General features: G+C 32.5%; 1 protein-coding gene across 3 annotated transcripts in view; it reads right to left on the bottom strand.

Annotated features, from left to right (window-relative positions):
- Window positions 1–13,576, bottom strand: part of LOC118443171 (rho GTPase-activating protein 20) — a 58,700-nt gene extending 45,124 nt beyond the window's left edge. Inside the window, exons 1-5 of one of the 3 annotated variants that reach the window (XM_035869709.2) lie at window positions 12,819–13,576; window positions 5,498–5,687; window positions 4,990–5,174; window positions 3,280–3,325; window positions 2,943–3,115 (exon numbers count right to left, since the gene is read on the bottom strand). In XM_035869709.2, coding sequence (XP_035725602.1) covers window positions 2,943–3,115; window positions 3,280–3,325; window positions 4,990–5,174; window positions 5,498–5,687; window positions 12,819–13,010 — 786 coding nt within the window. In that variant the 5' untranslated portion in view covers window positions 13,011–13,576. Of the gene's footprint in view, window positions 1–1,158; window positions 2,180–2,942; window positions 3,116–3,279; window positions 3,326–4,989; window positions 5,175–5,497; window positions 5,688–12,818 lie in introns of those variants that run through there. The other 2 variants (XM_035869708.2, XM_035869710.2) reach the window with 2 other exon arrangements.
- Between the last annotated feature and the right edge of the window lie 1,991 nt (window positions 13,577–15,567).

Here is a 15,567-nt window from a genome sequence, read left to right on the forward strand (position 1 = left end):
TGTATTGTTATATTCGCATTCCGCACGATTTTTGTTGCAAAAGTAAAACATAAAATTCGAGATTGGTGTTTATAGATACTTATATATACATACATACATATATACATATGTACATAATATATGTACATATATATACACACACACCTACGCAAGTCGCATATCAGTAAGATATTAGATTAAATATTATTTCATTCCTTCAAAAAATACCAATAAAAAATTTTTTTTTAATACATCAATTTTATTTATACTTCCATTTAATTTTATTAATACATCGATTGATCTGTCCTGCAAGTAATATATGTATATATATATATATATAATGCGAAATCTAATCCTGTATAATGAAAGAATCTATTTCAAGGAAACCTTTGCATGAAACGTTTTCTCCTACATTAAATGAGTTTAGTATGAAAGACTATTACTTTCAAATATATTTTCCAACTTTCTATTTTAGGTTCCGCAATATAATACGTTCATGGTTTTTTTCCCCTTGCATCGCATATAATCACGTTTATTTCCCATTAACATAGAAATAAATAAATAAATAAATAAATACACATAGTTCATAACCTTTGCGTTTATCAGTTTGCGTTAAATTTTATTTCAACGAGATTTAATCCACGAAACGGGATCATATGTTTGGTCATGGTCAACAATGGTTTATAAACAATAATGTTTATAAACTAAGATCCATTGATTTTAAATTATTACATTCATGAAATTATTTTTTGTTCAATAAATTCTTGTATATGAATAAACATGTGTTTAATTTACATAATAATAATATAATAGTTATGTTAATTGAAATATAATTTCGACCAGTATTTTAGCAACGTAAAAGAGGAAATACCACTGCAAAGGATTAAAGTAGATAAATGAGTCATATACTTTGCTAAAGGTCGGACCGACGAAACTTTCGTTTTTTTTTCTCTTTCTCTCTCTCTCTCTCTCTCTCTCTCTCTCTCTCTCTCTCTTTCTCGAATAGATAGATTCCTTCGCAAACGTTTCCAGGAAGGTGCGGAAATCGCCGAGAAAAAGTCGCCACAATAAGTTTCCATGAATCGATATAATCGACTAAATAGAACGTCGAGATAGAATTTCGCGATGAAAAAAGTTGAATGGTAAAAAGAGAGTAGCTCAGAGAATCGCATTTCTCACCTCTTTCATACCGTCGAGCCTGCCGAGACTCTTGGTGCCACGGAGCGGTGGAAAGGCGACGTCCTGCCAGCCGACGGCGACGTCCCCCCCGCCTGAAAAGCCAACCGACTGTGCTCCAGCAGCAGCGCCGCTACCGGTCGGACCATCATTGTTGTTCAATCCTCTCGACCTGCTCTTGCTCTTGCGCTTATCCAACAAATGTTTAGCTCTCGATTTCCTAGCCGGTGCAGCAGAATCGACATCCTCAGGATCGCTCTGCACTTCCCACCTTGAAGGCGATTTAAAGCGACGTCTTGGACTTGTCGGTGAGGTCACGGGTGAGGTCAGCCTCTGCACGAGGCTACCGAACATGGTCATCGTTCGACCTTCGAGGACCTTGCTCGAGAATCCAAACGATCTTTCTCTCACACTCTCCCTCTCTTCCTCTGTCTCTCTCACTCTTTCTCTCTCTTTTTTCTGTCTCTCTCTCTCTCTCTCTCTCTCTCGCCCCCTCTCTTGCTCTACCAATTACTACTCTCTACCCCTCTTTTTTCTCTCTTTTTCTCTTTCTTCCGCTCTTCTTTTTTTTTCCTACTTGACTCTGTCAGAAAAGCAATGGAGGCATTTCAACGAGGACGATTATCTTATCCTCGAATGTTTTTCCGGTAGCACATCCATACCGTGTACCACACGTTGAAAGAACGACAAAACGTTCACACCAACACCAACATCATCTCACTCGAACGATTGTCGGCGACCTGTTGCGCACAAGACGACGCGTACACACGCGGAAATAAAACAGAAATAAAAATTGTATTCGATTTATATTTATTCAGCTTTGTATACTCTTTTATATGCGATAAATATTAATGCGAAAAAGAGAACTTCGAAAAGTTACGGTGGCGTATGTGAAGATCAAGAGAAGATTTCAAGTTATGGAAACAAAACACGAAAGAACCAACAAGTAACGTGGTCGGAGCCGAACTGCTCGCGCAAACACTGCGCGCTACTCGACCGGTTGGCCTCGCTTAGCCGAACAATTCCGAATGTCGACGACTCTCGTCGACTGTCCCCGAATCGACCGTTCCTGAGCCGACCATTCCCGATTACCCTTGATCTTCTCCGCCTCGTCCCGTCGTTACCATGGCGATCAGGACTTACTTCGCCTGGGGGTTTCGCACTCACGCGCCAAACTTTTTGCGATTGCGTGCGCGTGCGCAAGTGAGGCTGTTACCCTCTCACATTCACGAGAAAAGATTCCTCTTTCAGTCAACGAATATTGATCTGGATACTTTCGACTTATCTAAATGATATAATTTTTTTTATATTAATTTAATGCCACTTGTTTTTAACGATTGAAATTGAAAAATCATGATCTTTCATATCGATTAATTGTAAGAAAGTGAACTACGAGTTTTACGAGTTTTACTTTTACGAGTTTTATTTCTCAAACTCTATAAGAAAGTTACAGTCTTCTAAACGAAGAGATGTGAAACGAAAGGAAGGGATTCTAAAATAAAAAAAGAAAAATAAAATTAACAGTTAAAATAGGAAAAAAAAATACATATTTGTGTTTTTGATCAACGAACAATGTAAATTTCATCAATGTGCTGTAAAACATTGATGCATTTCGTGTATCTTACCAGAATCAATCGTGCGATATATATTCCCATCATAAGGGTTTAATGTATTTCAATTACCAAGGTAAGGTTCGTATCATTTATTGAAAATTAAAAAATTTCGATAGTAATTCGGCTGATTAAATAAAATCCATCGTTAGTTTTATCGAAAGATTAATAACTCACCGGTAGAAGGAGCAAAGACAATGGCGAATGTCTCGCAGCAGCTTGTCTCAAAGTAAGAAAGTGTAGCAGTGTATCTTCAGAAGCTTTTAGTTCTTCCAAAGTTCTTCTAGCCTCACTGTAGCTCTCCAGATATTCCCAATAAGACTTCCAGAAAGAATTTGGAAATAAGTCACCTATTAACAAATTGAACGTTTTTAATATCATTCAATGAAATTGAGAGTAATAAATATCATATTAATTGATTATCTCTCTAAAATCTCTAAGATATCCTAAACGTTTATTCGGGCACGTATATACACGTATATATGATATACACATCTACGTTTTATATACTCACTCTGTTTGAAAGTACTGGCATCCCAATTCTCAAGTACTCTGCATATCTGAAAAAATAGAAATGCGTAGTAGAATTGGTTCTTAAAATACAATGACCAAGATATAAGTTTGGAAGTCCATGTATAATACATGACGAGTCTGACGTTGTGTTAATAGAGCGTTATACAAGACAGTTTTGTCTACTTTCTTGTTGGTTTTTTAAAAATTGAAAGTTTTTATAAATTAATAAATTAAAATTTTTATAAATTAATTAAGAAAATACATAAATACATAAATTAAAACTTATAAAGAAAATGGAAATTAATATCTACATTAATTTGTAATTACTTAAACAACAATAACGCCTTCTTAATACTCTAAGCAATTACAGTGGCTATTTATGAACATAATATATTAAATATATTCTTACAATTGTCCTTATATCGTGTATTTTTAAATATAAATGTCGTCAACATTTTTGGATAATCGAAATAACAAAATCTTTTCATTAAAAAAAAAAAAATTATACGTGTACAGATGTTTTTTCTTTTTTCCTTTCTTTTCTAATTAAAATTTAAATAATCAAAAAGTTAGTTATATGTATATAGAATGTCTTGAGTACAGTGTCGCCATCTCTCATATGAGCTATGTATCTTTCAATGCATCGTCGACGCGTCGATAAAAAGGAATCCATCGTGAGTGCGTTCAAAATTATGCAACTTCATACGGAAAATGCTCGTATGATAATAAAATAAAACGAAGATAAAACTAATAAGAAGATGAAATAGAAGAAAAATGGCAATCCGACGAAGTGTTACTCGTTAATATCATTGAAAATGTATCGATAAAATAAATTATATGCAAATTGCTTCGTCCATCAAATATTTTCATCGTTAGTATCAACACTAACAACTCGAAAACCTGTGTATGTTGCATATAATTTCTGCTTCCTTTATGTATCTTTGTTGTATGGATAGAGTCCTTGAAAGTGAGTGGATGTGCTATATATTATCACGATTATACTAACCGTTCTAAATAGCAACCGTAGTATAGTTCTTCTAAAAATATCTTATAAAGTACATACTTCGTTTCATAACGATTCGTATTATAATAACTTTGTAAATGGATGAACACTCATGTAATAAATACATTCTGCTGATAATTCTGAAATTGTAAATGTGTATGTACAATAAGAGGCTACAATAACGGCTGATGGAGGATAAACCTATTATTTTCTAAATTCCTCTTCCATATACATATCTTATGTATCTCATGGTGACATGAGTGACATAGAAAGATATTATTATGTTATAAATTGTATCAAAGATAACCAATAATTACCAAATTGAAAATAACGACCTTTACACGGTAACGTTCGCACTTGCTCGATTTAATATTTCTTGTGTTATCAGAATTATTCGCAAGATGGCTCGACAAACTCTTGGAGAGTTTTAAATGCGTAGTCAAAGCAATCAGGTCATTTATTTATTCATTCGATAATCGTAATCTATTTCCGAATATTTTTCCGTCTTTGATATCTTTTTTCTCCAAATCAATCCGTATTTCATTTTCTTCTTTTTTTTTTTCTTTTTTCGTCGTACAAACAATATCTTTCCATGCTAGAACAACGCATATAAGATTTGGAATCGAGCCAAAAGGGTCACCGGCTTTTATCATCGTGTCGTAATATCACGTCGACGAAATACAATAACGTAATACGAAGTTGGCTCACCCTTTGACAATGTTCATTACTGACTCTTGAAAGATCGGCAAGTGGTTGGAAAATGACGTCGTGAAATTCGGGATAAGTTCGAGCGAGTGGTCGGGCGTAAAGTTCTTTCGCGCTACATAATGTCTCTCGATAGTCTTCCTCTGCGTGCAAAAGTTTCTCCGTTGCTCTATACCTTCGATCGATATCTGTAAAAATGCAATATTTTTCGATACTCTACAATTATTGTCGATTATTATCTTGAATGAATAATAGATTCAATGAACCGGAAAAAAAACAATTCTTACTTACGAATAGAGAGAGAGGAGGGGGAGAAGGGGAAGAAAAAGAAAAGATTAACAATTTTGTTCTAAACATATATATATATATATATGCTTGAATATTATAGACAGATATCACAGAGAGTTCAAGAATGAAATACGTTGAGTTTATCGTATGGATATTTGAGAATCGATTTAATCGATCTTTAGGTACATTTCTTCATTTGAAAGACATTATCATCAATACTTACCACCTCGTGGATCGTATTGCCTTGCTGCATCTTCGATCAGCAAAATTTCTCCATGAAGAAGTGCCACATCGGCTGCAGGATCGATTTCGGCTCTCGAACCGGCGAGCAATAATCTTGGCTTGCATACTCGGTACTTTAAAAGAACGGGTGCAACCACAGGGGATATAGCTCCCGGAGACGAAGCAGATAACTGAAAAAAAAAATAATGGATCAAAATACATATAAACATATTGCTTAGAAAAATTATAAAAATTATAAATCTCAATTATTTTTGTAAAGATTTGTATCCATTTAAAAACATTTGTTATAAATTCTATTATATTAAAATAGAATGATACAGAGAAAATCATACTTCCGTAAATTTAAGCTTACATCTTCCGCGATTTCTAAATATTTTTATTACGTGTATTAATCTAATCACTAACTAATTAATTACTAGTAATCAACTTTCTCTATCTTATAGCATATATTTTATATAATTTAATGATTTAATATATTTTTAAAACCCAAACCTAATCGTAATTTTTTACTTTTAATAAATATCAGTGTAAAAAAAATAATGCAACGTTTATTGCAAAGTCATTTCTACTGCTATCTTTATTAAAAATATATGGGGAATCAATATGGTCAATCTATTTAAAATCATTACAATCGATTATGATCTATCCATCTTATGGTTATTACCAATTTCATATCTCGACAAATGTATTATGCTATGTAAGGAAGATTAATATTTAATTATTATTATATTTATAATTTATATAAACCGAATATCTTTCAAGCTTGATACAAAAGGTGGCGTGCCAAGATGGCGTGCCAAGATGGCGGCATATATCCAATTTAATTGCTGTTTGTATATTATGTTTCTCTTATAATATAATTTTTCTATTCCGAATTATAGACGTATCAATAATCAGCTATAATAAAATATATATTTAAGATTTTCGAGCGTACTAGTAAGCCTGTGAAATCCTTTTATAACGATTAACATGATCTTCTTCTATGTCTATCCTCAAGAGCTCTTGCATGCACTTGATCAAAGGAGATAAAGAAAGTTTTCACATACACTTTGCTTTTATTATCAAATCAAAATCGTAAAGTTGAATCTAAATTGCATAATTTTAGAATTGCACACACCTTTTTTATCTTTTCTCTTCATTCTATAATCTTCTTTATTATTTTCACAAAGCACTATTATTACATTCGCTTTTTCATAGTTATTTATCGTATACATTTTCTTGTAGATAGGATAAATACGTCAAACGAAAATACGTTCGATAACGTAAGATAAATTAGAGAGGTTAGCAAAGAACGCTATTAGAAGTCTGCATTGTCTTCAATTGGACCCCTTTCTCCACGAACAGAATTCCCGAGTGTAATTAATCGTAACGTCGAAATAGCCGGTTGCTCCTCCTTTTGGCCGGACGAAATAGTCTTCCGCCTCGTGACAGAATGCCTCCGCTTTGATAGATGTAACGACGCTTCTCATTGTCTTGTAATGAGATTGGGAGCGACAGGATGCTGCTCTTACGTATACCCATCTAACGGACGCATACGAGGTAAATAATAAAAAATTCATAGAAGTTAGTTAATTCTCTTTTTATTATAGAATTTATACTAGTCTTTCCATCGAACGATGTAAATGATATAAAAGATGCATTCGAAGATCTAAACGATTGATTCTTATATAGATTCCTTCTCAAAAAGTAAATATACAAAAATAATTGAAGATCTTAAATAGACATATCCAATTTATGTTAAATGTTAAATGGTCAGCTATATACGACGAATCTCGCGATTCGTGAGAACAAACATGTATGATGAAAAATCGACATTCGGCGTGCGGAACGAAATGCACGCGATGCATTAAACATCCGACACGAAAACTATCCTTTCCAATCAGAAACAACCTCGTTAGGAATTCCTACGAAGCTGTGCTAAGAAAAACACGGTTCAATATCTTCGACAACATCGTCTCGATCGAAACGATTTATTGAGAAGATGCTCGTTGTTGTCTCGTATTAACTGCATATATAAGAATAATTGTATGTATTGTATTAGTATAAAAAAAAAAAATATTTTGAGAGTACTCGTAGAAAATTATTATCGTAATGTAAAATCTCATGATAAAAATTATTTTTCTTTCTTTTGAAAGCCAGCCCCTTTCACATGACTATTTAAATTATTTTCGACTCTTCAATATGGCTATCTTTTGATTATCCTTGGCTTATGATCGCAATGCTATTTAACACGAGAATTAGGAGCGAAATGACGTCGCCACGTCATCTTCCTCTGTGGTGTCTCTCGTCCACCTACTTTTCTCGACGATAGTAACGCCGACTCCCGAAACGGTTGCGAACCACGATTTAAAATCGCGATATAATGTGACGCTTCATAGCAATATAACCTTCGAGAAATCGTACGATATATTCTCCTAAGCTTTTCGACTGATGTCATCAACGATGAATATAAAAAACGCGTGGGTTCCCATGTCAGATTTCTACCTGTCCGTTCCTTACGGTTTTCTCCTTTGTGATCGCATTAATGCTCGCCCCTACCTCGAAAAAAATGAAAAAGGAAAAAGAAATGACATTTCATAAACGCCACCTTATTTTCGTGATACACATCCTTATAAAATTAAATGACATTATTTAATGTTATAAGCAACGTTTTTTATTTCTATAAAAATGTATAAAAGAGCCTATAGATTAAAACGAAAAAGACTGATACAATAACGACAACGAAGAAAATCTGTCTCTTAAAATAAATAAATCTTTCGAATAATAGAGAAATTATACACTTATATATTTATAAATAAATTATTTGAGATGATTATTAATATTATTATTGATAGTTAATTATTCGATTACTATTATTAAGAAGCATTTTCCTTCTCCGCACGATCGATGAACATTAAACGCTCATGGCCTTGTAAAATGCGCCATTGATTTACATAAAAATCCGCCTACCGACTGTCGATAGTCGCACGACATAATACCACGTCCGATGCCAACGACGCAACACGATCCAGCATATTATCACTACGCTACAGAATACGGATTAAACAGAGTCAAGAGAATAGAATTGAAAGCAAGCGACTGCGCTTTCATGCGTGCCGTCCAAACGTAAACGCGAACGCAATGCGAACCAAATGCAAATTTCGAACGAACGAATCAATACGTTCATTTATCAGTTTGAAAACTTACAAAATAGCTACAAAATAATAAAAAAAGAAAAAAAATATATCGTTTTCAATTTTATAAACGAAAGTTATATATCGTTTAATAACTTTTTACTTTACATTAGATTTTTTGTTTTTGTTTTTTATTTACTCTTTATATAGGAGAACGGAAGTGATTTAATGATTTAAATGACGATCTAAAGAATAACCTTGATTTTTTGCGCTTTCAACGTAATTACGTTTTTTTTTTTTTTTTTTTTTTTTTACTAGAATTTTCTCATCAGGAAATATAGGATATCGACTAGAAATCTCTGGAAATGTTATCAACCTCTCTGCAATGATACGTTTTATATGGAAATAATAAATAAATAATAATTTTGACATTAATCTAAGTGGTCATTTTGAATTGGACGTCCTTGAAGAAAAAAAATTTTATTATTAGCTATCGAAGGACGTTTTCGATCGTTCGTCATTGTTAAACAATGCATCGATGCGTACGAAGATATGCGCATAGCTATCTGCTCTCTAAACCGTGTGCGGATGATACTTAACATATATATGCATATATGCATATATATATCTTGAGAAGTTGATTTTGATTTCGATAAATATATTCTAATGTAATTATAAGTATCGCCAAATCAAAATTTAACGAAGCCGATCGTCACCTTATATTACGACTTTTTAGATTACAAATCAATCAATTTTTCTACGCCTTATTGTATCGTAAAACGTAGACAACTTAAAAAATTCCAAAAGCGGAAGAAGAAATTCAATTATTATGAGGAATAAAGTTGCCGTTTAAACGAACAACCTAATTGTTGTTACTTGATTGCAAATAACTTAAATTTCTCTTAACGTTTATCTATCGTATAGAATATAATAGAATCAAATCTATATCTGAACAATAAATTTATCCGCTCCTTGCCAGTCAAAATGTAACTTACATCGTATGAAAAAAAAATTATTCCTATGGTCTTTTAGAATTGAATAATTTCCAGTCTATGGTATAGTGAGAGCGCAGGATAATCGAATAATGTGTATAGAAAGGAGAGCGGTGGTATCGGAATTAGTAGATATCTACGATGACTCATTGTCGGCAGCACAGAACTCGCGACGTTCACGAATCGTAACCGCGTATCCTGTATCAGCAATACGTTAAGAAACATGGCGTAAGGTTACAACTTGCGGAGCGCGTATTTCGATATTGCACGGCGTGTTTCCATTACGGGAGACCGTAAGCTCGATAGCTCTTGAACCGAATATCAGTGATATCGTATACATACTCGAAACTGCGGGTGGAGAAAAAGAAAAAGAAAAAGAGAGAGAGAAAGAGAGAGAGAGAGAGAGAGAGAGAGAGAGAGAGAGAGAGAGAGAGAGAGAGAGAGAGAGAGAGGGAGAGGAATGGCTTCGTCTCTCCTGTAAGAGATTAACTATATACGTGATGGAAAATGCAACTAACTCGCGTAAAAAGCTCTACCAAGTACGTTACTCTCACAGGAATGTCTACGTATGTACATATGTCTCGAAAAGATGGCCGTATCGCGATCGAACACACGCGATCGAGCTACACGGAAAGAGTATTAGCATGAAGTACCGAGCAGCATTTCGTGGAAGAGGGCTAGGAAAGGTCACTCCTTAGAGAGTAAAACATGAGGTTGTATCGAGATACGCGTATTTCGTCTATAACTAATACTACATTCGAGAAATACATTTAAAATAAGAGTTATACGCTTATTCAGTTTTATATGCGAGCTTTCAATTTGTATATATTGAATTGGCCGATAATTCATGTATGTCGGAATTTTTAATTAAAAAAAAATATATATATATATTAAGCGTTGTTTATTTAAATATTAAAATATAAAAAATTTCGACATTATTCATTGGTTAACCCGGTAACGTCCGTATATATTAAATAAATCATTCATGTGTTAATTTTTAAATTGACTTTAATTAAATTAACTTTCAATCTTCGTATAATAACAGATGATTCGTTTAAAAGAGATATTAATTCGCATAGAATCACATTCTTATTGCATTTCAAACATAATGGCGATATTAACGATTGTGAACGTAATCACGAGTGCCTCGCCGAAGAATAAATCCATTTTTCTCGATCATTTGTTTGGTGTCATTTAAGTCATTTAAATTTCGAAGGATTTGACGAAACCTTATGTTTGAAACGGTAGTTGCTATTGCATAAGCAAATAACCGCGAAGGTACTGTAACTGGATCTCGACTATAGTTGTCTAGAATTTTACTCGTGTATATAAAATATATATATATATATATATATATATATATATATATATATATGTACATATGAAACGTCATTTCAATCTCGGCCTTTGGAACTTTTCTTCAACATTGCACGCAACTGTCCGCAACACTTTTTCTCTCCTTCGACTTATCCCGTAGCGCTTGTTCATTTTAAATCTGTCAACCGAATCATTGAAATTGCATTATAGTACGACTGTAATCCAACACCGATACGATGATATATTCCTTACGATATATATTATACATTATACGATCGATAATGCACGTTAATAGGTGACATGCTTCAAAAGTCCCGTTTAAATACTGCTAACACGCACGATCAAAAAGAATAAGATATTTCTTTTATATGTATCACAACGATCGCGTTATCTTCGTAATTTGTTAATTGGCTTATATGGTTTTAAATGATGTGATGATGATATCCTATAGAGATAATATACCCAACGTACAATCAGTATATTATTAAATGACTTTAAATAGAATTCGTACACATCGACTAATTTTATTTCGAGCTTTATACATTTCCCATGGGTTTAAGAATAATATTTGCGACGACTACGCTCTGGTACGAGTCGTCACCTTTCTTCAAAGATGACGTAAGAACATCGGTGAAAGCTCTCTGCATGACTTCAATATCACCGCGAAACCGCTCCGTAAAACTCAATCAATATGTACGTATGTATGTATATCCTGCTGTCTCTAGTTCTCCATAGATATAACATTAAATGCTATTTTTAATTGTTTTATTTTACAATTAATACCGTTTTATCAAAATACTTCGTAATCAAATTAAACACGAATATTCAAGTTTTCTTTAATCATTATATATATGACCTCCTTCTCCCACCCCCTCAGAGTGTTTTCCAATAATTATAATTATATTAATCTTTCTTTTTTTTAAACAAACTATGATATATATATATATATATATATATATATATATTCGTGTACGTAACACGAACAAAAGTAAATAATATTATTTAAAGAAGAAATTAAATATCGTTAAAATGTTTACATAAAAATAGGAGACAGTCATCGCGAAATAATCTATATCAGCTGATATAAAACGGAATGGGAATTTTTATTTTTGCCAAATTCGTTGGAAAAATACTTTCGAACTTTTTTGATAGAAGATCTAAAAGGTAAACATCGGTCACGTATTGATAATTTTTTTATAACGTTTTACTTTATATAAAGAACAACTATCTAAACCTACATCATAATATTCTATAGAATGTAATATAACATACATATACGTACGATAAGAGAATAAAAACAAAACTAGATGGCAAATCGACGAGAAAAGGGAAAAAAAAATTACGAAGTTGCACGTACTAGCCAAGAGAATAATAATAAAAAAGAAAAAAAAAACCCTGTAAACAAATAGATATTACGATTAAGACTAATATTTTATAATCTTAATCTCACAAATGTGTTTTATATGAAATCTATAAAATCAAAGGGTTGTTACTCATGACTACGACGCTAAAAATTCTATCTTTTCAAAAATAATATCATTGCACATGTCTATGGCTTTATATTTTACATCTACACATAAGAAACACCGCATCTTATCAGAAATAACGTATATACATAAATTCATGTATATATTCAAGCGAGCTACAAAGAAATTTGATTGTAAAGAAATCGAACCTTTTGTATTGTACAATAATTGTATTTAACGATCATATTTACACTTATTTATTCTTTGATCGATGAATTATTGACGTGTCTTCCATTAAAAATCAAATTATCAAGCGACAATATTTCTTTATTCTTTTACAAACAAAATACATGTCGTGATAAAACGAGAAATATCAGACGGTGAAGGATTTGTAAATAAAAATAAAAACTCACCGAGAGTTGCGTCTTGTCGGGTGCGATCGCAGTGATCTCAATTGATCTAAGTTCGGGCGGATTTGCCCTGTTAAGAATGGCAGCCGGCATTTTTGCGACCAATGAAAGTCTCCTCGTTAAACGTCTTCCCAATTCAGCACGTCGACGCATCCTGACGCGTGATCCGGTCCCTTTGTAACCACCAAATTCCATTCTCGCTTAACTTGGCTTCTCTTTTCTTCTCGTAATCAAAATTGTTACTAGAGGATCACACAAATGTATTCTTTATACGAGATACGCTCTCGTTCGGTTCTCGAAATGCATCCATCTCGAGTAATGAACAAAATACACATTACACCTCACAGCACCGCACTGGTTTCACTTATCATCCTTTATCTTTCTTTTTTTCTATTCGTCGTCCGAAAAATCAGGAGGATGCAGGAGATATATACCGCACGCTGTTAGGTATGAAACGCGAACGCACGGAGAGAATCGAGAGAACGCGCGAGCGCGCGCGCGCGCGCCCGACGTAACACGCGCTTAACCGAGGCCGAGCAGCAAACTCGCGCTCTCCTCGTGCGCAGTCGCAGTGAAAGAGATAGAATAGAAAACGAAAAAAAAAGAAGACTAGCCCAGCCGAGACCCACGTTCGCTCTGCCTGGCGCGCTTCGACTGAAATTCAATCGCGAGCAACCTCCTACCACGTTACTCGCTCTTTCTCACTCTCTCTCTCTCTCTTTCTCTCTCTATCTCTCTCTTTGCCTTCCTTTCTTTCTTCCTACCTTCTTTCGTATCCTTTCTCAAGAATGACTGATCATCCGATAACTGTTTCACTATTTTCAAAGTTTTTTTATGCTGTCATGGACAAATTTTTTTTTGAGAAAACCTACATACTGTGTATGTGTATATGTATATATGTAGATATGTATGTATGTATGTATGTATGTATGTTATGTTATGTTATGTTATGTATATGCATACATATATAAGTTTCAACAATCTCTTTCGATTGTTCGATCAATTGCGACATTTAATCATAATATACATTTTCAAACTAACACGCGGTCAGTTACGTTGCTATACACAAGATGATAATAGTATTGTTTGGGAATAGGAAATATTGAATTATTATTTGTATATATTAAATAATTCTAACAGCACTTTCTAGCTATATATCTGCCCTTTATAGATTGAAAGTAATAGTCGAAAGTTAATAATACTTTATAAACATTACAAATTATGATGATATTTTTTAACTAATCAACTAATTTTTATAGTGTTGGATATACTTTTACTTTCATTAATAATACATTATTCTCATTAATAATGTATCTTTATCCATTTTTATATGTTACATATTTGTATTCAATATATTTTATATATCTTCTTTAATAAATTCCAATATATCTTCTTTAAGCAATTTTCTTTTTTAAGCAATCTGGCATGTAATGTAAAAATTGAATAGAAATTTCTTTTTTTTTTTCATTAAAAAACAAATTTTCTTTTCTTTTTATTTTTTTTTTAACTGAAATTACCAACCTGAATAAAAAGCCATCGGTTGATATAGGCATGTACAGTAAGTTCTTTGGTAATAAACCTATAATTACAATTCTTCAGTAGTTGAAATATGTACATACATTGGCAACGGTATAATTATTGCTTTCATTTCTCTTCTTACTTTTGTTAGAAATAATACTTTGATAGTTTTTATTACATTGTTAATTAGTTTTATTAATTATTTAATTAATTTAAAATTAATACTTTGATGATTTTTCTTTAATAGTATCCAAACATTATGGTGGCTCAAATAACTGTAAATTGTCTTAAACATTACTAAATTTGGATCTTCTAAAATGTTCTAATTTTATAGGATAGATTTTAATTGCGCTTACATAACCTGTTAATTTGTCTTTTATATAAAAAACATAAACAAAAAATCTGATTCATATTCTGATTCTCTGTGAAACTTTCTGTGGAACTCTCTATAGGACCTATTGACTAATTTTATTAATAGTTTAGAGACTCTGTGATATTTTATCTTGATTGATAGATGTACTGAAATCCCAAGAAATTTCTCTACCAAAACCATTCATAAATTCGTCAGAAAAAATAAAAAAAGATCCTAATGAAACATAGCCATAATTTAATTAATAAGATCTTAATTTGATATAAATGCAATCCGAGCTGATTTAATAAAATTTAATATTTATTCTAATAACCATAAAATGGAGTTTTTTAAACAACTATTACACATGAAACTCACTTCCTTATGAAGAAAGTCATTGTTATTACATCTTCAATAGATTCTAGTCTTTTTACAATAAACTCATTATTGTACTCTAACCTATATAATCACCAAATATTTATCAATATATATATTGAATATGTGATTAGTAGTAGAAATATAATTTTCGTACAAAAGTGTTTTCTTAAGAATTGCATCTATTCAACTACATAGAGGCATTTTTGCCTGTACCACTATCACATTTCCCAAGATAAAAAATTTCACACTAAGAACTAAGTCTAAACCTAACGCTTTTGATTGCTTTTTTAGTTACTCTGTTTTGGGTAGTACACAGAAAAAGCGTATTTAATTCGTGATCTCATTGTAATTCTTATATATGTATATTAGAACTTATATAAACAATAAACAATATCTCTGGTCAATCTTCTCGCCATATTCTTTTCAGAAACTGAATGGTTCTAAATATCACACATTTCATTATATAAGAATAGCATACCTACGCCATCTAACGTTAATGAAATAAAG

This window comes from Vespa mandarinia, chromosome 4 (genome assembly GCF_050613455.1).
Source record: "Vespa mandarinia isolate Hongniang chromosome 4, ASM5061345v1, whole genome shotgun sequence".
In the NCBI taxonomy this organism is placed as follows: domain Eukaryota; kingdom Metazoa; phylum Arthropoda; class Insecta; order Hymenoptera; family Vespidae; genus Vespa; species Vespa mandarinia.